General features: G+C 41.6%; 1 protein-coding gene across 4 annotated transcripts in view; it reads left to right on the top strand.

The window, feature by feature from the left end:
• Positions 1-24,389, top strand: part of GNB1L (G protein subunit beta 1 like) — a 171,229-nt gene extending 146,840 nt beyond the window's left edge. For all 4 annotated transcript variants that reach the window (XM_033953968.1, XM_033953965.1, XM_033953966.1 and 1 more), the window contains 2 exons: positions 9,231-9,446; positions 23,926-24,389. In XM_033953968.1, coding sequence (XP_033809859.1) covers positions 9,231-9,446; positions 23,926-24,183 — 474 coding nt within the window. In that variant the 3' untranslated portion in view covers positions 24,184-24,389. The remainder of the gene's footprint in view (positions 1-9,230; positions 9,447-23,925) is intronic.
• The last annotated feature ends 1,079 nt before the right edge of the window (positions 24,390-25,468 follow it).

Below are 25,468 nucleotides of genomic sequence, written 5' to 3'. Positions count from 1 at the left end.
TTTTATGCTTCTGAATGTGCGCCCAGAGCTGAAAGGGGCGTATCTGGAGGAGTGGTTAGGGCAGGATGGGGGCCGACCTAGACTTAGTTGTCCTGCAGGGATAATCAAATGTTTTACTAGACATCCTAGACGAAACTTAAATGTTGTGAGTTAGCCAATGTGAAAACAAGTATAATGCCTAAAAGGTATTCAAAGTGACCAGATAACCACTGCAGAGACAAAGTAAAGACCCCGCCACACTTCCCCAGTGTTCACTAACCCCCTCATATCCCCCGCAAAGATCAGAATAAAAAAGTATATACCTGTCTCCAGAACATCAGCACCTGATATAGGAAAACCTAGTAGAGCTGCACACAGGTGTCTTAAATAGCCTAAGAGGTGGGCTAATGAACCATAAAGAGGAGGACCCAGGCCCATAAGCCACTCTAACCACTACATTTATGGTGGGAACATGTGTACCCACCAAAATCCCCCAAAACCCTACTGAACTGCCTTATAGGTGCCAGCAGCCATAAGGGCTACTGGGGTTGTAGACAGGTGGGTATAGTGGGTTTTGGGGGGCTCACTGTAACCTATAAGGGAGCTCTGATGAGATGTTTATCTGGCATCCTTTTTGTGAAGTTCATAGTGCCCTGTAAGGTGCCCACTGCTCTGTTGCCATGTCTAGGTGGCAAGTCCATTACAAGATTGGCCCCTTCCACATCCAAATGAAACGTAGATATTTAAACGTCTCTTTCATATCTCCCCTCTCCCGCCTGTCCTCCAAAGTATACAGATTGAGATCTTAAGTCTGTCCTCATATGCCTTATGATAAAGACCATGCATCATTTTAGTAGCCTTCCTTTGGACCAACTCCATCCTTTTTATATCTTGGTCTTGTTCTGGACGTTTAGGACTCGGAAAAAATTTGGGTCAAAAATGTGGTATAAACATAGATGTCCTGGTGGTCTGGACAAACAATAGCCTGGATGTCCAGATAGATGATTTTTGAACAAAAAAATATTCTAGATGTATTTTTCAAAAATGGGCATTTTCCCATTGCCAACGTTGGACATCTAGAACCATAGGTCCGAATCAGACTTAGACTTTTGTTTTGATTATGCCCCTCCACACTTCTTGGCAAGGATTGTCAATGTAAATGAAAAGCTGAATGGATGTAGGAAGAAGGGACAAAACAGAAGAAAATCCCAGTATATAAAACAGAAGAAGGTTCCCAGTATATAAAAAGGTTGTTGGAGCTGTAGAGTAATGAAAAAATACTACCAATAAATGCTTAGGAATAATTTACTTTAAATTTTAATTATAACTTTGAATGGAATATTGTCCTGCTGTCTACTGTAGCTATAAGTGTTCTCTTACATTTTTTTAATTTATAATTTTGAATACATTACAATATCCAATACTTCAAAAGAAAAAAGGAAAATCACATAAAACAATACATAATCAAATATGCATACATAATTCCTTTTAAGCCCACATTAATGGGGAGTATGCCTTGCTATTTCTAATTAAATAAAGTTCAAGAAAATAAAGGACAATAATTCTTGGTTCACACTAAAGAACCTTGAATCATTCCTTAAAAAGTGGGATATTTTATATTAATTCTCCTCATAATCTCAGCTAGGTGAAACAAATCTCATTTATATTCCTATTTCTATTCTCTTGCAACTAAAAATTGTTGTAATTGTATGGGGTCCCAGAATGAATACTCAATATCTTGTAACTTAATCAAGCATTTACAGGGAAATTTCAGGTAAAAGGATGCATCCAGTGCCAACACTCTATCCTTCAATTTCAAAAATTCTTTCCTCCTCAACTGAGTGGTTCTAGATACATCCGGAAAAATCCTAACCAAATCCCCACAAAATTTCATTAACCTGTTTTTAAAGTAAAGTTTCATAATCAACATCTTGTCCATCTCGTTCATGCATGTTATTACCAGGGTGGACCGACTCTGAATCACATTCTGTGTATCTTCCAAAAATTCAGTCAAATTTACCTCTGGTGTGATCAGATGGTTGTTGGAGCTGCAGAGTAATGTAAAAATACTACCAATAAATGCTTAGGAATAATTTACTTTAAATTTTAATTATAACTTTGAATGGAATATTGTCCTTCTGTCTACTGTAGCTATAAGTGTTCTCTTACATTTATACTACTACTAAAACCACACCCTCCTGATTCTCAGCCTAGAAAGGAGGAAACTGGTCACACAGAATGATAGTGTCACGGCACATTCTCTTCAGGATGTGGTACCTTTTCACGGGACTAGGGATGAGGCTATACAGGAGCTTGGAAGAAGATAATTCATCAGCTCAGTTTGATCTAGGAATTTGTTTTACTCATTATACAGACGTAAAGGTTAGGTCATGTATTATACTGAGATCTGTTTTATGCTCAGTTTTTACAGCATATAGTTTGGAAAGTTTGCATACACTGTCATTTTGGGTAATTCAATGTTGAGGTGCAATAGTAATGGTCATTTATTTCCCAAAATTCTTTGAAGAAAACTGTTCAGGGAAAGAAATTCTGGTAACTGTTTTACTGTTCTGTTGTCCCAGTGGTTTTGCTTTAATTGGGCCGTTTAAGGTGAACAACTTACAGAAAGAAAAGTCTGAGGGCTAGATTCTCAAAACTTGTCATAAAAACCGATGGGCCGCTGTCGCAGCCGTTATTGTAGCGATTTCCAAAAGGCGAGTCGTTCTAGAAAAACTGCCCATACAAATGAGGTTGGCGGAGAGTGGCGATAGTTCGCTAAATTTACATGAGATGAGTCGCTGGTGATAGTGATCGGCATATGTGCAGAATACACCAGAAGGAGGTGTAAATATGCGCAAGTGCCTGGAAAGAAACACAGTAAGCATACATATCACATATGTGCCTTGTTTGAGCATAATATATGCTCACGCCATAGGCGCGTGACACATGCAGCTGTAGCCATTGGGCACTCATGTCGCAAAAACAAATTAAAACTACTATAATTCAAATCTTGTAATTTGTTTTTAATGTCAAATTTTATCATGAATCACAGCCAGAAACACATAAGACACGGCTATAATACATGCGCTCAAGAAGCGTGCCTTTGTCCACCCTCCCCCCTAAAAAAAAAAAAAAAAAAAGATAATTTATGTGAATCATGTAGTTTTTATTTTGTTTCATTAGCCACAGTCAAAATACATGCCAGAGATGTGCTTTTCACAGTGCTGGCACCGTACCGGAACGCCTGGACCAGTCACTGATTTTTGCTCGCCAACGCCGCACTTGGAGAATCACTCGGTGATGTTGAAGAATCTACCAGAGTGTTTGTTTAAATATTGATGAGCTCATTTGCATGGCAAGACTGCTAGGAAGCTCGGAAAAGACCACAGTAAGCCTTTTTGATAATCCGCCGCTAAAATAAATGCACGCTAAACCGGCTGGAACCGGTTTAGCGACCACGTTAAAGGCAAACTCAAGTTTTGAGAATCTGGCCCTGAGCCTTTGTTGTCCTGAGAGAGGCACTTAGAACTGATGTGATTTACAAGTCTTCCTCCTTAGAGCAGTGCTTGTCTTTGCTGAATATTTCTTCTGCACCTGATGTGTGTGTGGGGGGGGGGGCGAAAACATTTTGGAGACATAGTAGATCAATACCCATCTTGCAAAACTAAATGTACATTCCTTTCTAAACCTTAGACGAGATTGTTCTACCTGCGTATACATTCCAGGGTTTGTATTGTCAGCTTCACTGCACACACTTAGAGTCAATTTTTCTGTCACCGATTCATTTTATTATTCATCTTTGTAGTTTCCCTTTTTTGATTTGTAGGCAGAAAACATGCTGAATTCTTGTCTGTAGCACTTTGTTTATACAGTATTTACTAGTCTTTAACATCTGTCAAACACTGGGTTTATGTGCTGTTGCTGTCAAGACATTTGAGTGATGCTCCCTTTGGCAGTTTATTAGCAGAACTAAAATGTACCAATCCAGAGGCAATTATATACCACATAAAGACAAACGCATACTGACAAGCAGAATCTGCCTGTTTGAAAACAGAATTTAAAACATGCTTTGTTTGTTCTTTATTGGACGTGGATGGCAAACACTTAAAACCTACCTATAAATTTTCATTTTCTTTTAATGTTGCTCTTTTTTAAAATCAGTACTGAAGGATGTTTATTAGTGGAATAATTATGATGTATTTATTTTATGATTATAATTATGATGGACTATTTTGTGATGATCTATTCAGGGCAGATTAAGCCTTTCACGGGCCATAGGCAAACAAGTGCATTTGGCAGCCAACCCCCCCTCCCCCAAATAATATAAATACATTTTCCTTTTCTTCCACCAAACTAGTCCAGAAGGGATGGGGTTATGGGTCTCTGTCAGCAAATGTAAACAGAATAAAAGCTTATAAGCTTCACCCTATATAGGTCATTGTAATGTCACATTGACTAAGTATTTCTTTGTCTTCAGTGGATGGTAGATGAGCGTACTGTGCTGTGGTGGACGACTGAATATTGTCAGGATTCCTGGCTCAGTTGGATGACTGGCATTACAGCTGAGACCACACAGGGAATGGGTATTGGCGCTCACTGCTTTCTCCTGGGAAAATGCCTGGAGGAATCTAGGTCCTTTCTTCTTCTTTCTGGCTGTTCTTTCTCCTTCATTCTCTCCAATCTCTGAAGCTCTCTCTGTTTTGTTGTCTTCCTGTCCTACACTGGTGAGAAATTGATAAGAAGGCAGAATTCTCAGTGGGGGGAGAAAGGTAGGCTTGGATGGCATCTTCGAGAGGAATGGCAGTGGTAATGCTAGCATAAGGACTGTTATGGTTGAGGGATTGAACATAAGAACATAAGAATTCCACTGATGGGTCAGACCAGTGGTCCATCGTGCCCAGTAGTCCGCTCCCGTGGTAGCCCCTAGGTCAAAGACCAGTGCCCTAACTGAGACCAGCCCTACCTGCGTGCGTTCTGGTTCAGCAGGAACTTGTCTAACTTTGTCTTGAATCCCTGGAGAGTGTTTTTCCCTATAACAGCCTCCGGAAGAGCGTTCTAGTTTTCCACCACTCTCTGGGTGAAGAAGAACTTCCTTACGTTTGTACGGAATCTATCCCCTTTTAACTTCAGAGAGTGCCCTCTCGTTCTCCCTACCTTGGAGAGGGTGGACAACCTATCTCTATCTACTAAGTCTATTCCCTTTAGTATCTTGAATGTTCTGATCATGTCCCCTCTCAGTCTCCTCTTTTCAAGGGAGAAGAGGCCCAGTTTCTCTAATCTCTTGCTGTACGGCAACTTCTCCATCCCCTTAACCATTTTAGTTGCTCTTCTCTGGACCCTTTTGAGTAGCACCATGCCCGTCGTGTACGGTGACCAGTGCTGGATGCAGTATTCCAGGTGAGGGTGTAACATAGCCCGGTACAGCGGCATGGTAACCTTTTCCGATCTGTTCGTGATCCCCTTCTTAATCATTCATAGCATCCTATTCGCCCTTTTCGCCGCCACCGCACATTACGCAGATGGCTTCATCGAACTGTCGACCAGCACTCCCAAGTCTCTTCCCTGGGGGGTCTCTACAAGTAACACCCCGGACATCCTGTATTTGTGCATAAGATTTTTGTTACCGACATGCATCACCTTACACTTATCCACGTTGAACCTCATTTGCCATGTCGCAGCCCATTTCTCGAGCATGTTTATGTCACATTGTAGATCTTCGCAATCCTCCTGCATCTTCACTACTCTGAATAACTTAGTATCGTCTGCAAATTTAATCACCTCACTCGTACCAATTTCCTGATCATTTATAAATATGTTGAAGAGCATGGGTCCAAGCACCAAACCCTGCAGCACTCCACTGACGCTTTTCCAGTCCGAGTATTGTCCATTTACCCCCACTCTCTGTTTCCTATCCATCAGCCAGTTTTTAATCCACGTGAGTATTTCACTCTCAATTCCATGGCTTGCAATTTTTCAAAATAGTCTTTCATGCGGAACCTTGTTGAACGCCTTCTGAAAATCCATATATATATATATGTCGACCGGGTCACCCTTGTCTATCTGCCTGTTTACTCCCTCAAAGAAATGCTTCCTTTGAGGGACATAGTCCTGTTCAGTGAAGACCTCGTTAAAATGATGAAAGATCTTGGGGAGGCCAAACTGCAAAGGCTGCCAGAGGACAAACCTGGGAACTCTGCTAGGTCAGCTTCAAGAAGATCTTATTTTTGGGACTTGCACTGTTATCAACCTGAGAAGGGTTCTAGATAGCATGCCATTTTTTGACCAAATCTTTGTCTTTTTGATCCGATAAGAAGATGAGCTTTGCAGTTCCAAGAGCTGTTGGTGCCCATAAAAGTGCTATATGAGGAGTTGAGGGTCTTTTCTTCAACTGACCAGATATGGGACACTGTCTGGTTATCTTGAAAAATGCATCCAGATCAATAGGTCCTAGATATGGTATAGTGGGACTCAAATTTTTCTGCTCTTTCTCAGATTGTTATTTTTCGTTTCAGTGCTCTGATCAAGTGAGCAGTAATGCAGAGCACCTTAGAAGGACTGTTGCACTTTGAAGCCATGATTCTCATGCCCAAGGAAGGTACTACTCCATTTATTTTGTAGACTTGAAGAAGGAAAGCACATTTGAAGCAACTCTGGATCTCAAAGACATAAACTAAGCTTTGTGGATCCTCCATTTTATCATGAAAACTCTGCTCTGTCCAGACGAGGCGAGGTCCTGATGTTGATGGACCTCAGAAGCACACACCTGCATATTCCAATGCAATGTAATGCAATCTAATCTTTTATTTATGGATCACACTATACCTGCATAGGTTCAAGGTGATTTACAAGTAAGAGAACCCTTATTAGAGCAAGGAGAACATACAATTGAAGGTCATATTAGATTTACAATAAACACATTATACAGACTGAACAGAGATTCCAACGTAGGTAGAAACAAATAGCAGCAAACGTTTTACAATTTGATTTGATATTGGGCACTGCTGGAGTAGAGTTGATAGTATAGTTGTAGATGAGCGGGATTGCTGTAATCAGTTACAGACTTATTATTCCGCACAATGGTTAATTAACCTTTTAGGCAGCTTACAATCTAATTTGGGAGCAAGTGCAATAAGTATATAACATCAACACGATAGTGAGGTGTAGGAGTGTAGGAACTACAATTATCTGATAAAAAAAGAGAGGAGAGTTAAAAACACAGAGTATCACATCATGTCTACAGAGACCCCTACGGGGAGCAATAGGGTATGAACATAAGAACATAAGAACATAAGCAGTGCCTCTTCCGGGTCAGACCAGGCCTCTGCCAGGTCAGACCAGACCCTATTGATAGGCATCCCTGAACTGCATATGAGAAACCATATTCCAGCTACAAATCTGTAATTTGTTTGAGGCACTCAAGTTGTTAGATCTCTTGGTTTCTGTTATCTGAGTCCCAAGATAAGCTTACAGTTCTGCAGAAGCATTTATGATCATACAAAAGCAATGAATACACAGAAGTAGAGGTGGACCAAGAACTTTCCTGCAAATGAATGTAAAATATAAAGCAATCTTTTATTAGCAAAGCACCAACAGATAAAGACACTGCATGGGACCATGTTTTGGCAGATAATCGGCTGCTACTGGGGTCACCAGTACACTTTTGGATGTATTATATAAAAGATGTCAAAGAGTAGAGTCTGCATCCAATAGTACCCATAGTGTGAGGCAAGAAAACCAAATTTTCAGTCTCACAGCTAGTGCAGCAGAAATAATCAAATATATATTCAGTGGCGTAGCAAGAGTGAGTGGCACCTGGGGCAGTGGCTCCCCCCCCCCCCCCGCTCCTTTCTGACCTACTTCCCTTCCCCCGTACCTCTTTAATTTTCTCAGTGGAAGCAGCATTACAAACTTGCTGCCCACGTCATATCATATCCTAGGCACGGGACCTGGAAATGACATCAGAGAGAGCCAACACTGACGCAGGCAGCAAGTTTGTGATACTGCTCACGCTGGGAAAATTAAAGAGGTACGAGGGAAGGGAAAGGTTGCATGTGTGTGGCAGGGTGGGCAAGAAGGAGCTGGGGGGATGGAGAGGAGAACAGGTACCAGCGCCCCCAGCAAGACAGCACCCAGGCAGATCACCCCCGCCTCCCTTCTTACTATGCCACTGTATATATTTATGTACTTATGGTCCCTTTTTCAAAGCCGAGATAGCGAATCCCCTGAGGCAAATGCACCAAAGCCTATAGGAATTGAATGGATTTTGGTGCATTTGCCACGGGGGAATTGCTACCACAGCATTGTTAAAGGAGATCTTATTACTTACAGCATTTAATTCCCACTCAAGAAGTGTTCTTGGTGTTGTACAAATCACATACAAATCTAAATCATACAGTCATAAACCATTAAATAACATAAATCTTAAGTACATCCTGGATTAATTCATAAAATATTCTCTCTTTATGTCTTTATATCTTGCTTCTTTGATGGAACTTATTAAAAAAACGTATCCTAGTTACCATATGCCTGCGTAAAGTTAACTCCTTGTCAAGAAGAAGCAGTGATAGCATAAGATATAGTAATTTTAAAAAACCCAACAACAAAATATGCATGCGTAAGTTATGTTTAAGCTGAGACTGTCCCTTGGTAGATTCTTTCTCTTTTGTATGTAAGAAGCTTTGCATAGAAGGATGGGGGCCAAATCTGTATGTGTCACAGCTTCTGTAGTGCTTTGCTGCACTGATATTTGGTGCAGGTGGAGCTTTGCTTGGGGGACATTTTGAATTGATTATACACTGTTGATAATGAAATTAATCATAGTATGTATGGGGATCTTCAAAATGTTTCCGCACTGTTCTTTTTTTTTTTTAAACACTATTTTTTTTAAATATCACAAAAGCAAATTATATCACTGCCTGCAAGGTGAGCTGGCTTGCCTGACTGACTAGTCACATGACATTCTATGACACGCCCTCTTAACACATCTCCCGCCCCAACTATTTCTCGCAAAAATATGAAAGTGAGGAAACCTTTTAAAGAACCCTCATAACATACTATAGAGCTCATTATTTACAATTAATGAACTGTAAAGCCAGCATTATAAGTTTAGAGTATAATGCCGTTCCTGTAGATTATCCAATGCATTTTTAGATATCTGCACAATTTAACAAACTAGCAGAGATAGTTTTGTTATACTCTGATCTATTTAAAAATAGTAAACCTCATTTAATATGTTATTTTGTTGTTAACAGCCAATTTCTGGTTCTTGTCCTCTGCTTCTGTGTGGATATGAAGATGGATCTGTAATTCTGTGGAACACACTGGAGACAAAAGCACTATGTCGACATGTTTGCCACCAGGAGCCAGTAATGAGCCTTGACTTTGACTCGGACAAAGCCAGAGGAGTCTCTGGCTCTGCAGAGAAGGTTCTTAGCTTTTGGAGCCTTGACGAGCAGCAGATTCTAAAGGTCAGCAGCATGGGGCACACCATGTCACTTAACCAGCTGTAAATATATTTAGCCTCGAAGGGAATAATATCAGATTTGCTAGCATAAGCTCTTATGCTAGCTTTATGCAGTGCCAGCCTTATCGATTGTGGAGCCCTGTGTGGTCTAGTTTAGAGAGGCCTCCCCTCCAAGGCTGGGATTTTAGATTTCAAACAAGATGTCAGGGATTGATTTATTTATTGAAACAAAATTATTAAATTGCCAACAAATATTGGAATCTTAGTGATTTACAAGTTTGGGATACCCTGGACAGAAAAGTCAATAAGATGGTGTTTTCCCTTTGAGAAGCGGGAAATCAAAGGGTGAGGGAGAGTGAGAAGAAGGCGATGCAGTGCTGTGGGAGAAGAATAGAGCATCAGTGCTGAAGAGCATGATTGCTGAGGAGGGAGGGAGAGAGAAAAAGAGTGAGAGAGATGGAAAGAGAAAAGATGCTTGCACTTTTGGTCAGCTTCCAGTTGCAAAGTTGACTCTGTTAAGTGCAGGGACCTGTTCGATCTCCCCTGCTGGCCCTGATCTATGATGGGCGTAAATGCTCCCACCTAAATGCAGCAATTACATGCGTAACTGACAGTACTGAAAAGCATAACACGTAAGTACTTGGCACTCCCCTACCCCACCCAAGCCCCTCCCATGTCCAAACTCCTCTTGCTGTTATGAGTTACAAAATTTAGGTGCTAACATTATAGAATAGCGGCTAAGTGTAACTGCAAGATAAGGCCAATTAACTCTTAATAATCGCTGATCATTGTTAGTGCCAATTCATACCTATTTGGGCAATTAACTTGCCTGTGTAACTGCTGCTATTCTTTAACCTACACGCTCAAGGTGCATAAATTTGTGAGCAAGATTATAGAATGAGGGAGATATCATATGTAGGCCTTCTTAGGGCATCGTTTGGGCCGAGCAGGGCTAGAGATGCAACATACATGAGTAATTTGATAAAGGTTTAACAGTATGCACAGAAGGGGTGCACTTTTATGCAGACATATATGTGCATATTTTATCAAACGCACAGTTTTTCATCAGCTTCTGAGTGGGTGATGTAAATATTTATTTGGATTTAGCTCACCCCCGTTTTCAGGAAGAGCTCAAGCATTAGCCTGATACAGGAGCTGGTGTAGCGAGGGTGAAAGGCGCCTGGGGCGGTGGCATCCTTTCCCTACCCTCTTCCCCACTCACTCCTTCCCTGCCCCTCCCCGCCATGTGCACACTCCCTTCCCTTCCCCCATTCCTCTTTAACTTCCCCAGCTTGAGCAGCATGGCCAACTTGCTGCCTGCATCGGTTCTCCCTCTGACGTCACCTCCTAGGCATGGGACCCGTACGTGACATCAAAGGGAGCTACAAGTAAGGTGGGGTAAGGGGAAGTGAAGTTGCACGTGCAGCGGGGGGAGGAGCGAGAAGAAGCAGGGGGGCAGAGAGGTGGACGGGTGCCGTTGCCCCCACCAAGACATCACCCCCCCCTTACTATGCCACTGATCTGCATGTAGGTAGCCATGTGTATTTATAAAAGAGAAACACATCAGCTTCAGAGCGGGTGTATATTTGTGCACAACAGATGGTCATTGTACGAGCCAGTTTTGTAAAGGCACATAGACACCTGTGTTGTCTTTATAAAGTATCTCATTCAATAAAGCATCCCGAAGAAATATCTTATACTAGACTCACAGCCTCAGCCCCACTACTCCACCGCCAAATTATAGTTTTATAGCGTGAAGCATTACGTAAACCTTCATTATTGGCCAATAAATATTTTAGAATTTTTAAAAAAAATTTTCTTCATTTCTTTCTTTTTATAAATTAATAATATTTTAAACTTTAACTTTAAAGCTACTTAACTTAATAGCTGATATGACGGGTTTTTTTTTTTCCAAACATCCTTGGTGGGTTTATTTTATAGCCTCTTCACCTCTTTTACAGACTTTTCACCCCCTTTGCCCTCTCCTACCCACACTGGTGCTGTGGTGTAAACAAAATAAACAAACAAAAAATACTTTTCCTCTCTCTGTTAAATTCTAGCTCACATTCGTGGTCTAACACCAACTCTGGCAGGATACACATTTCAAATCTGACATGTAATCACAAAACAGAAAATAAAATGATTTTTTTTTTACCTTTTGCTGTCTAGTCATTATTCAAATCATGTTGGTCCCAGGCTCTGGTTGTCTTCTGATAACTCGCTTGCTTCTTTCTCCATGCTAACCATCCATCTTCCATCTCTGTCCTCCCCTTCTGTTTCCCTTCCCTCCCCCGAGGTCTGGCATCTTCCCTTTTTTCATATCTATCCACACAGCTGCAGCGATGGACCCCACCATCCCCAGATCCACCATCTCTCCTTTTCTCAACTACCATTTCATCCAGCATCTCTCCCTCCTTCCCCACCACCCCAGGGTCAAACAGCTCTCCCTTTCTCTTCCCAACCACCCTCCTATCCAGTATCTCTATCCCCCCCCACCCCAGGCTAACTTAAAACATCTCCAGGGGGCCCCACAGTCCGGACATCTTTTCCCCTTTTGTCCCTCTCCCTCCGTTCCCCTCACCTTCCCGGTCTCCTTTCACTCTTCTTGTTCAGAGGGGCCCCAGCGTGGTAGTCATTCTCACAAGCTGCCAGCGCTGCCCTGAAGCTTTCCCTCTGCTGTAATCTACCCTCTCCCTGACTCAACTTCCTATTTCCGCCTGGGTAGATCACAGCAGAGGTAAAGCTTCAGGGCAGCACCTGCAGCTTGTGAGAATGGCTGCCCTGCTGGGGCCTCTCCAAACAAGTCTGGGAAGGGAGATAGAGGGGCAGAAGGGGAAGAGATGCCCGGATGGACCGCACATTAGCCCTGGTCATGTGAGGCCCCCAAATTATTGGGGGTGCTCATGCACTCACAGAGCTGGTGCCTATGTTCCTATGACCGTTGGAGCAGCGCAGAACATTCAGCACACCAGCTGGCACTAAAAACCTCTTCCGTGCTTTTGTAATAGGAAGGGTAAGTTAGGCGCCTCTTATAGAATTTCTCCCTAAGTGCCTGCTTTCTTTTATAGAAACTAGCATATGGATGTGGTTAGGTGTGAGCACTTACAGCATCCATACAGCTAGTGTAGGTGCACCTAATGCCAGAGATACATACGGAACTTATGGTATTTTAGAAGTATGTGTCCCACCCAGACTCTATCCATGAGTACACCCATCTCTCAAGTTGTAAGATAATGTACTCTTAGCCAGATTTTTGACAATTACCCAAGTATATGTCAGTATCCTAATCATTTACACTTGTATTTACTGCCTAAAATTTAGAGCCTTATTTATAGAATTACCTCTATAAAATCATGCATTTATTTTGCCAAAAACAATGATTCAAATGGATTTAATACTTTTGTAGCTTAAATGTGTTTTCATAGATACTGGAGTTTGCAAGGAGTAATTTTATTACTGTCTGCATACATAAACATTATGCAGACGTTTCCCTGTTTGCATGTCAGCATATTTTCAAATAAAAAATGCATAAATACTTCTGCTTTGAATATTATACCAGGGAAGTTGAATGCTTACTTGTAAATCTGCTTTTTGTCATGCAAAAATTTCTGGGTTAATTTGCGTGTGTGTGAGTGCATATACTGTATTTTTCATACTATAAGACGCACCTGACCATAAGACGCACCCTAGATTTAGAGGAGGAAAACAAGAAAAAAATCATTCTGAACCAAATTGTGCACCCAACCCCCCTTACTCTCTGCCAGGCTCTGCACCCAACCCCACACTCCTTGCCAGGCTCTGCCCCCCTCCCTGCCAGGCTCTGCACCCTGTCCGCCCTTCCATGCCAGGCTCTACACACTATCCCCCCTCCCTGCCAGGCTCTGTACCCTGTCCCACTGCCCTGCCCTGTAACCTGCCCCCTCCACCATCTCTGGTGGTCTAGTGGAAGACTAGGACAGGAGGGATCCTTCCCAGCTGACTAACAATTTTTTCCTCCACCCTCCCATTACTTTTTTAATCCCCCCGTACCTTTTAAAACACCCCTCCCCTGCCCAACTACCCCTCCTTTTAAAACGCCCCGCACTCACAAAGTATCTTTTTAAACACCCCTTAAGCGTGGTGGTCCAGCGGTGTATAGGCCGGCAGGAATGTGCTTTCTGCATTCCTTCCTGGGCCTGCGCCACTTTCTGAATGGCTGTTGCCAGTTCTCGCAAGAACTGATGGCAGCCATTCAGAAAACAGGGCGGGCCCAGGCAGGAACGCAGAAAGCATGCTCCTGCTAGCCGATACACTGCTGGACCACCAGGCTTAAGGGGGTGTTTAAAAAGATACTGCAGGTGGTGTTTTAAAAGAGCAGGTGGGGGGTTCTCTTCGCTGCTAAGATGCACCGACATTTCCACCCACTTTTGGGTGGAAAAAAAGTGCATCTTATAGAGTGAAAAATACAGTAAATTTAAAAAACCCTCTTCAACCCTTCCCCTAGGAATGTCTCCATGCTACCATGCATCTACTGTAACTCAGATGTTGTATCTACTAAAACTCAGATGTTGTATTACCCTCTACCCAAGTATGTAATGTCTGTCTTGTCTTTGACCTGTACTGTGTATGTACTCCTGTAACCTGTTCTGGGCTCTTTTCGGAGGACGGGCTAAAGAAATGAATGAATAAATTATGAGCTTATTAGAAGCTGATCTAAGTGAAGATAAAGTTCAGAGATTAAAACAAAAGATTTTTCCTTCATTAAAGATTTGCGTATGATTCAGAGGAACTTGGAGGAATCTTTGGCTTTTGAACTTTTCTTGTGCTATTGTTTCACTTTCAGAAAGAAAATACCCCTGGAGTTAGTGCTTCCTTTAGCCAAAACCTTTTACTTTTGTACTGCCAAGCAGGGTCATACTGTTGTAAACAAAAATACCAGTGTTTGTATTTTTATATTACAATTTAGGGCTCCTTTTACTAAGCTGCGATAGTGGTTTTAGAGTGCTGAATTGTCACGCATGCTAAACGCTAACGCCAGCATTGAGCTGGTGTTAGTTCTAGCCAAGTAGCATGGGTTTAGCACGCACTAAAATTCTGCATGCGTTAAAAAGGCTACCACAGCTTAGTAAAAGGAGCCCTTAGTCCACATGGAAGGGTGCAGTTTATTCATGTTTCATTCATTCACTGTGCAGGTGTAGAGGGGGGCAGAGATTCCCATACTCACCAGTTTCAGATCTGGAGATCTGGCAGCCCCTTTTCTGTACTGACACGCATCTTCAGTCTGCCCAGTGTTCTAAAGCAGTGGTTCCCAACCCTGGCCTGGAGGACCACCAGGCCAATCGGATTTTCAGACTAGCCCTAATGAATATGCATGAGAGAGATTTGCATATAATGGAAGTGAGAGGCATGCAAAACTGCTCCTTGTAGGGTTGGGAACCACTGTTCTAAAGGACACTGTTACTCATTGTTTAAGCCACACCTAATACTTTCATTCGATGTTTAGTGTTGACCCACAAATAAAATAAAAGTATCTCCCACTCAAATCCTAGAAATAGTCACTAAGGCAAATTTCTTTTCTTCCCACTATTACATTGGTAACACAAACCAGATGAAGAGTTCTCCTCACATTCCAGATGCATGAAGTAATGATTATATTCGAGAAACCCCTCAGCAGCACATTATTTTTTAACTTTTAATAACTACAGCTATTTAATAGAAGTTTTTTTTGTATTTTTAATCCTGATTGCTGAATCCAGGCCATAGATACGAAATAAGGAAAGGAATTTATTTATTTATTTATTTTTTTGTAAATCTTTATTCATTTTTAAATCGAATCAACAAGTGCACAAAAATATATCATAAAGTAATTCTAATATAGCCCTGTAATCTAACACATAAAAACTAATAGTGTAAGATCCCTACCCACCCACCCTTCATCACATTCTCAACAAAATAGAATATACTATTTTATACATCATATTATAACATATCTTATTGAATTACACACCAAATCTACCATCCTCTTGTGAGTATTTTTATAATACCATACATTTTCTAAAAACTGTGCATATGTAATGTAGATGCGTCTGAAGTGCAAGATGCGTAATAATTATTTACATACCACTCTACTCTGAATCAGTGAAGAGGAAAAAGAATATTAGGAAATAGGAGTTGACATTTGGAGAACAAGCAACCTGTTAAAGTCGTAACCTGTTAAAGCAACCTGTTAAAGTCTAATGAAGTTTGAACCATCTGATATGGGTTTCCAGTGGTCAACTGAAATCCCAGTCAGGGGTTTTCCATTTTGGTTTCTAGTTAACCAAACCATGCAAATTAATCTAATTCATGGATCATGAGACAATAAATACATTTTGAGGTTGATATTCCGCTGGCGGCACTCAGCATTTGCTGTCTGCCGCTGGCATTATGCCTGGAAATTCAATGCTGAGCCTTATTTAGGCTTCAGCATTAAATTTTCAGATTTGCAAGTGTGATATTCAACACTTAACCAGCTATGGGGCACCAAGATAGGACTAACTGACCAGTGCTTACTCCACCTCTGTAATGCTCCCAAAATGACTAGTTAACGCTTAAAGCAAAACCAGCTATTTTCAGTGCCACAAATTGGTTAAGTGCTACTGAAAATGACCAGTTAGCCCCAAAAAGGTGATTTAACTGGCCAAGAGCAGTTTCTTGCCAGCTAAATCACTTTGAATAGCAACACACTTGTGATTATCCTGCAAATGTGTTTGTATGGGGGGATGGTACTTCTAGAGACCAAACTGAGAATCATTATAGTACCGTGTTTCCTCAAAAATAAGACCTACCCTGAAAATAAGTCCTAGCATGATTTTTAAAGATGATCCTAATATAAGCCCTACCCCAAAAATAAATCCTACTTAAGATTGACCCCTGAAGCCACCCTGGCACTCCCCAACTCCATCCTTGACACTAGGAGGAGAGATGCTGGCACCCACGACAAGGTGCCCAGGGCGGTCTGCCCCCCTCCCCTACACACTACACCAATGACTAAGCGCAATTCTATAAAAGTTAGGTGCACTGCATAGAATCACACTTAGCATTTCCTTCGGGGCATTAGGTATCAGTAGATATCACAACTTTTAGGCACACCAGGGTTTTCTTGGCCTAAATTCTTGTGCTTAAAGTTGTGTACACAATTCAGACACAGTCTATGTCTCCAACACCCAACACCTCTACTGGGAGACTATCCCATGCCCCTACCTTCTTTCTGTAAAAAAGTATTTCCTTAGATTACTCCTGAGCCTATCACCTCTTAACTTCATCCTATGCCCTCTCATTCCAGAGCTTCCTTTCAAATGAAAGAGACTCAACTCATGTGCATTTACATCACATAGGTATTTAAATGTCTCTATCATATCTCCTCCAAAGTATACAGATTGAGATCTTTAAGCCCGTCGCCTGTCCTCTGGACTGACTCCATCCTGTTTATATCTTTTTGAAGGTGTGGTCTCCAGAACTGTGCACAATATTCTAAATGAGATCTCACCAGAGTCTTATACAGGGGCATCAAAACGTCCTTTGTCTTACTGGCCATATCTCTTCCTATGCACCCTAGCATCCTTCTAGCTTTCACTGTCATCTTTTCAACTTGTTTGGCCACCTTAAAATCATCACATACAATCACATCCAAGTTCCGTTCCTCTTTCATGCGCAAAAGTTCTTCATCCCCCTAAACTGTATCGTTCCCTCAGGTTTTTGTAGCCCAAATGCATGACCTTGCATTTCTTAACATTAAATTTTAGCTGCCAAATTTTAGACCATTCTTCAAACTTTGCCAGGTCCTTCCTCACGTTATCCACACCATCAGGGTTATCCCTCTATTGCAGATTTTGATATCGTCTGCAAAGAGGCAAATCTTACCAGATAGCCCTTCAGCAACATCGCTTACAAAAACATAAAGAGGTAATTCTCTTTAGATGGCCTTACATTAGGTGCCAAGTACAGGTTCAGCTCAAACCCCCTGGGTAGAGCAGTGCTAGTCATTTTACATTGGCAATATCTACAGGCCAGACATAGGGTTACCAGAAGTCCAGATTTCCCTGGACATGTCCTCCTTTTGAAGACATGTCTGGGTATTCGGACAGCTTTTTAAAACCTGGCACTTTGTCCAGGTTTTGAAAAGCTTTCATCCACATTGCATCGGGCAAGAGGTCTTCCGCACATGTGCGGAGGACCTCCTGCCTGACGAGAGCAGGCAGCGAGGGGCGTGGTTGGGGCAGGATTGGGGGCAGGACTGGGGCATGACAGGGCGGGGATGGGTGGAACTGGGCGGGCCTGGGGTGCAGGTCTAGAGGTCCGGATTTTCCAAATGGAAAATCTGGTAACCCTAGCCAGACTTTATCTAGGATGAGGCGTAAATTGTGGGCCTGGATGTCACAAATACTGACTTTGGCAAATCAGGAAAGTAGCTTAAAGAAGCTCAGGCAGTATGGGAAGTGACGTGGCAGAGCAGTGAGCAAAACCAAAAAGAGCCACAAATATGGCAACAGATCTTGGTAAGAAAAATAAATAAATAGTTAGAGGAAGAGAAAACAGGGCTTCCCAAAAACGTGCAGAATCTCAAAAAGAAGAAAAGAGAGACTGATGCGTTGAAACCCTCTGCTCAGTGTGCAGCAGCGGCTAAGAAAGCAAATAGAATGTTAGGAATTATCAGGAAAGAAATGCAAAACAAAGATGAGAATGTTATAAAGCCTTTATATCACTCCACGGTGCAGCCGCTCCTGGAATACTGTGTGCAATTCTGGTCAACACATCTCAATAAATATGTAATGGAATTAGAATAGGTAGAGAGAAAGGTAATGAAAATGATAAAGGGGTGGGACGACTTCCCTATAAGGAAAGTCTAAAGTGACTAGGGCTCTTCATCTTGGAGAAGAGGCGGCTCAAGGGAGATATGATAGAGGTCTATAAAATACTGAATAGAGTGGAATGAGTATATGTGAATTGCTTGTTTACTCTTTCCAAAGATTCTAGGACTAGGAGGCATGCAATGAAGCTACTATTAGTAGTTTTAAAACAAACCGGAGAAAATATTTCTTCACTCAATGGATAATTAAACTCTGGAATTCGTTGTTGGAGAATTTAGTGAAAGTGGTTAACTTAGCAGGGCTTAAAAAAGGTTTGGATAATTTCCTAAAAGAGAAGTCCATAAGCAATTATTAAGATGGCTTGGGGAAATCCACTGCTCATTCCTAGGATAAGCATAAAATCTGGTTTTCTTCTTGGGATCTTGCCATGTACTTGTGGCCTGGGTTGACCACTGTTGGAAACAGGATACTGAGCTTGATGGATCTTCAATCTGTCAGAAAAAGGAGGACGATTGGACTCAGAGTCCCAAAATTGAAAGGTGACAAGGAACAATGGCTGAGAGATGAGGAAGAAGCAGAAATGCTAAACAAATCCTCTTCTTCAGTATTAATTGAAGAAATCATTAGACAGGAAATGGGGCAGATACACCACCATTAGCAGAATTTGCTTATGTGGACTGACAAAACAAAGTGAACAATGCGATGGGTGAGGATGGGATGCATCCTGAAATCCTAAGAGAGCTAAGCAAGATTCTTGCGGGTCCACTGAAAGGCCTGATCAATAGATCTTTGTGGTTCCACTTGACTGGAGCAGAGTTCATAAAAGTGGCAACAAAGAAGATGTTGGAAACAGCAGGTTAATTAGTTTTACCCCAGAGGGGGAAAAATTAATGAAGATTTTATTCAAGGAAAGAATGGTAGAGTGTCTAGTATCAAGTGTGTGATAGGATTCTAAGTATCATGGCTTTTTCAGATGCAGATTGGGTGACTAGAGAATTAGAGCAAAAATGAATGGTGGACGTGTTTTATTTGGATTTCAGCAAAGCTTCTGATGCTTTCCCACATAAGAGGCTCATGAATAAACTAATCCAGTTTGGAAATGGGTGCCAAGGTGGAGGACTGGATTAGAAACTGGTTGAGTCATAAATAGTGGGTGGTATGGAGAAAGCAGTGATTAGTGATGTTCCTCAGGGATCATTCCCGGTTATGAGCGGAATTAGTAGGAAAGGTTTGAGCTTTTGCAGATGAAACTAAGATCTGCCAGAAAGCAGGGACCACTGAGAGTATAGACAGAATGGGAAGTGATCTAAAAGTCTGAGGAACTGGCAGATATCCTGGCAGCTGATAATTCAGTGTAAAAAGTACAGAAATCCAAAGGAACAGCACCTGATAAGAAATTTATGTGCAGCAAGCAGACGGGACACCTCAAGGTGATAGTGTCTGATGATCTCAAGGCAGTGAAACAATGTGATAAGGTGGTAGGATAGTAGCATACCAGCACAAAAAGAACATGTTTTTCTTGCCTCTCTACAGATTAATGTGACATCTCACCCAGAAAATTATGTTTAGTTCTAAATAGAGAATGACACAGGGACAGATTGTCCCCGTCCCCGCAGGAACTCAAATTCCCAGTCCTGTCCCACGAGTTTTGTCGCTGTTGCTGTCCCTGTCCCATTCCTGTAAGTCCTTATTGTTTGAGGCTTGTGCAGATGAGGACAGAGCTTGCAGGAAAAGAACTCGCAGGGACGGGAAAGAGTTCCCGCGAGGATGGGGAAAATTTGGCCCCGGGTCATTCTCTAGTTCCGAAGGCCATATCTCAAAAAGGACAGAGATTGATTTCCTTTTTTCAAACCATCTCTAATCTAAGTGGTATGGGGTCTCCATGAAATTAGAGGAGAGAAGAGATGGGGATATGATGGAGCAGAATTTCTCTGCCCTCTCATGGAGACAATTCTTGTTAGTCAGGCTTTCAGGATTATCGCAATGAATATGCACTGAGAGCGATTTGCATATAATTGTTCTCCAATTATCTGCAAATTTCTGTTATTTGTATTCATTGTGGTAATTCTGAAAACCTGACTGGCAGAGTATGCCTCCAGGAGATAGCTGAGAAACACTACTCTTATCATATCTCTGTCTCTTCTCTCCAATTATGTACAGATCACTGTGGTAATCTGGAAAATCTGACTAGCTAACGGTTCCTTTAGGTGGGGTTGAAAAGCTCTACGATAGAGATGTGTAAATGCCTGAAAAGAATGGAGGAGTAGCCTAGTGGTTAGAGCAGCAGACTATAAACCGAAGAGACCAAGGTTTGAGTCCCACTGACACACCTTGTGAGCCACCTAACCCTCCATTGCCTCAAATACAAACTTACCCCCCCCCCCCTTTTTTATCAAGCTTCACTAGAGGTTTTTAGGATGGGCTGGCGAGGTAGGAATTCTGTGAGCGTCAGAGCATTTATCGCTCCAGCTCACACTGAAAACCTCTAGCACAGCTTGATAAAAGGGGCCTCTAGGGCCTACTATACCCAAATGCAACTCACCTTGAATTAGCATTCTAAATGTATGAGCTAAAATGCTAAAGATATACTATTGATAATACAGGATTGTAATATGAGGCTCTAAGGTGTCAGACACAGGAGCAACCTAAAAAAAAAAAATGTTTCTTCCCAGGTAGATTTCTGGAATATCCTCCTGGAAACAGTAGATGAATTCTAAACAACATGGAATAGACACAGTTGATCCCTAGAGACAAGATGGAAACCAAGCACTGGGGTACCCTGCACAGAACAGCAGTTACCTGTACAACCTAAATCTATTGGCTCTACCAGAAATTATGAGTATTAGGGATAACCTGCAGAGAGCACTTTAAATGATTCAGTGAGGTACATGTGAGCAGGGGGGCTGAGCATTGGGTTCCATATGCAGATCTGTATGTGCATTTTGTCAGAGAAATCTCTGTTGGGGAAACCGGATGGGTAATTTTGGGCTATATCTGTTACTGGTGCTCTCTCTGATGGCTCGGCTAAGTGAGTTGGCAAGGAGACTAAAAAACGGGAGACTATTATGAACAAAATGGCAGAACATATACTGTACGTAAGCATGGATTAATGAAAGAAAGCCAATAAAGATTTAGTCAAGGGAAATCTTGCCTCACCAATTTACTGCATTTCTTTGAAGGGGTGAATGAACATGTGGATAAAGATGAACTGGTTGATATTGTGTATTTGAATTTTCAAAAGGCATTTGACAAAGAATCTCATGAAAGACTTCTGTGGAAATTAGAAAGTCATGGGATAGCAGGTAATGTCCTTTTATGGATTGAGAACTGATTGAAAGACAGAAAACAGAAAGTGGGCTTAAATGGTTAATATTCTCAATAGAGAAGGTAAATAGTGGAGTTTCCCAGGGGGTCTGTGCTGGGACCACTACTTTTTAACATATTTATTAATGATGTAGAGATGGGAATAATTAGTGAGATAATTAAATTTACTGATGACACAAAGTTGTTAAAAGTTGCTAAATCGCAAGAGGATTGTGAAAAATTGCAAGAGGACCTTGTGAGACTGGAAGACTGGGTGTCAAAATGGCAGATGACGTTTATTGTGAGCAAATGGAAAGTGATGCATGTGGGAAAGAGGAACCCAAACTATTGCTATGTGATGCTGGGTTCTGTGCTAGGAGCCACTGCCCAGAAAAAGGATTTAGGTATCATTGTTGAGGATATGTTGAAAGTAGAGAATGACACGGTGACAAAATTCATCACCGTCCCCGTCCCCGCGGATAACCGCGGGAAATAATCCCATGTCATTTTCTAGTGTCTATTTCAACCTCAGTCCTTCTATACCAGCATTCTTCAAAGCAAAGCTTGCGGGTCAGTGGCTGTGCTTATGTGAGCCAAGGATAATTAAGCCATTGTGACATCACTGATGTGATTGGTTCTTAGGCTCTGGTGGAATGAGGCATTATGACATTACAATATCTGCTCTGGATACCAGAGACTGTCATTCTGTAGTGTCTGTTTCAACCTCAGTCCTTCTACACCAGCATTCTTCAAAGCAAAGCTTGTGGGTCAGTGGTTGTGGCCATTCATACTCTGATTCTTCTCTCTCTCTTTAAAGAATGACATGAAGATGGTTTCCCGCGGTTATCCGCCGGGACGGGAACGGTGATGAATTTTATCACCGTGTCATTCTTTAACCCTCAGCTCAATGTGCAGCGGCTGCTAAGAAAGCAAATAGAATGTTAGGAATTATCAGAAAAGGAATGGCAAACAAAGATGAAAATGTTATAATGCCCTTGTATCGCTCTATGGTATGGCCACTCTTCAAAGACTGTGTGCAGTTCTGGTCTCCATATCTCAAAAAAGATATAGCGGAAATAGAAAAGGTACAGAGAAGGGCGACAGAAATGATAAAAGGGATGGGATGACTTCCCTATGAGGAGAAGCTAAAGTGGCTAGGGTTTTTCAGCTTGGAGAAGAGATGGCTCAGGGATGATATGATAGAGGTCTATAAAATAATGAGTGGAGTGAAAAGGGTAGATGTGGATCGCTTGTTCACTCTTTCCAAAAATACTAGGATTAGGGGACATGCGATGAAGCTACTAAGTAGTAGATTGAAAACAAACGTGTAATTAAATTCTGGAATTCATTTCTGGAAAATGTGGTGAAATTAGTTAGCTTAGTGGAGTTTAAAAAAGGTTTAAATAATTTCCTAAAAAAGACGTCCATAGGCCATTATTGAGATGGCTTGGGGAAATCCACTGTTTATTCCTAGGATAAGCAACATAAAATCTGTTTTACTACTTGGGATCTAGCTAGGGACTTGGGACCTGGGTTGGTCACTGTTGGGAACAATCAAGCCATTGTGACATCACGAGGTTGGCTCATAAGCATTGGTGGAATGAGGCATGATGACATCACAATCTCAGCTCTAGAATGTTGCTACTCTTTAGGTTTCCGCCAGGTATTTGGGACCTGAGTTGGCCACTGTTGGAAATAGGATGTTGGGCTTGATGGACCTTTGATATGTCCCAGTATGGCAATTCTTATGTTCTTAAAGCCCAATAGAGCACAGATCTGATTGAACTGGAAGTCCAAAGTTACTGGAGGGTCCTGCTGGGCTAAAACTGCTGGACTAAAAAATTAAATGTCATTTTACTAGTAGTTGTGATCTCCTTTACCTCCCTTCTGTTATTTACCTTTCATATCGTCCTTTCTTTTATAAATTGTAATTCTCCCTACTTCCCTTTTGTTTCTTTGGCTGTCCAGTATATATTTAGAATGTTTAAATGATTTCCCCTATTTTATTGTAAAACGCTTAGAAATTATGATTAGCGTCATATCAGAATTTTAATAAACTTGGAATAAGGCAGTAATTTAATGCCAGCTTTTCTCTCACCTCAAATCCAGTTTTCATAATTCATTGCAGAGTGCTGCCCAAAAGGGTGTTGAGCATAAACATCAAAATTATTGTTCCACTGAAAATTCATCAGCTCTATCGAAATGCCAGCTGCTGCACGCCTGTTTACGAAATGTCATTAAAGGTGTTGAAATCCCATTAAGATTTAAAATATTTTCTAGTAGAAAACCAGACCTCACGTGGCACATTATTTTCAATATCATATTTATTTTAATTTTGTATTTGTTTATTAGGTTCATAAAACACATCAGCTTGTCAATTCTGGTATAGCGCATGTTGCTATACGGCCAGACAAGAAGATTTTGGCAACAGCTGGCTGGGACCACCGTGTCCGGCTCTTTGGATGGAAGACATTGAAGCCACTGGCTGTCCTGCATTATCACACTGCTGCTGTGCATTGTGTAGCATTCTCTCATCATAGCGAACCAAGTGAAAGACTGTTGGCTGCTGGGTCGAAAGACCATCGTATCAGCCTCTGGTCCATATACTAGCAAATGTGACAGATCCTATTGGGAGGTACGGATGTGGACAAGAAACAGAACTGCTGGAAACAATTCATTGTTCCTCATTTAAAGAATTAAGTAACATGAATCATGGACTATTAATGCTTTAAAATTCATGGTTGTTCTGGGGGTTTTCAGGGTAAATTGCCATTTGGCTTTCCATTTCCTCTTGAATAAAATTTGCTACAAAACTATACTAATAGCCATCATTTTGGTTTAGTACTCTCTGAATTTTTGGCGTTTGATAACTATTGTAACAGGACTACATAGAAACTAGATATCATTAGGGCAGGTAGGGTCTCATGATGAAGGGGGCATATAACACACACACCATCTAGAAATCTAACAGTGGATATCCATCCCACAAAGATAAAATGAAAAGTTTCAGGGGTGGAGAGGGTTTAGAATTTACATACCCCTCCCCCCCTTTACAAAGCCACATTAGGCTTTTGTATCGCTGGCTGTGGCAGTATTAGCTCCGACGCTCATAGAAATTTTATGAGCGTCGAAGATAATACCATCACGGCCGACAGCTACAAGTGGATCGATTTTTCACTCCATCAAAAATTACAGACTAGGGGACACTTGATGAAGTTACAGGGAAATACTTTTACAACCAATAGGAGGAAATATTTTTTTTCACTCAGAGAATAGTTAAGTTCTGGAACGCGTTGACAGAGGATGTGGTAAGAGCTGATAGCGTAGCTGGTTTTAAGAAAAGTTTGGACAATTTCCTGGAGGAAAAGTCCATAGTCTGTTATTGAGAAAGACATGGGGGAAGCCACTGCTTGCCCTGTATCGGTAGCATGGAATATTGCTACACCTTGGGTTTTGGCCAGGTACTAGTGACCTGGATTGGCCACCATGAGAATGGGCTACTGGGCTTGATGGACCATTGGTCTGATCCAGTAAGGTTATTCTTATGTTTTTTGTAAAAGGAGCCCTTATTGCTGAAGTTTAAGCCACAATATTGAATTTAGCTCATGACATCTGTTGACAGTGGTCTGTGATGCCAGTGCAAAGAACAATGAAACTCTGTCCACCACTTCCATTAGTGTGATGTGACCTTGAGTGCTCAGAGCATTTCTGCCTCTCCCACCCACAGAAATAATTGCTTCCTCCTCTATGCCCTTTCCTTTCAGGTTCTGTAAAGTGCCTTGAATTATGGATATGTCTGAAGGTAATAAAAATTCCACTCACAGCCTTTATTTTCTTTCTGTTTCTGCCGCTGTGAAAGTTTGACAGTTCTTCCTCCTCTGTCAGATTTGAAAAG

This window comes from Geotrypetes seraphini, chromosome 8, assembly GCF_902459505.1.
Source record: "Geotrypetes seraphini chromosome 8, aGeoSer1.1, whole genome shotgun sequence".
In the NCBI taxonomy this organism is placed as follows: Eukaryota; Metazoa; Chordata; class Amphibia; order Gymnophiona; family Dermophiidae; genus Geotrypetes; species Geotrypetes seraphini.
The sequence above is the reverse complement of the archived record's forward strand: the minus strand, read 5'-3'. Positions and strand labels throughout refer to the sequence as shown.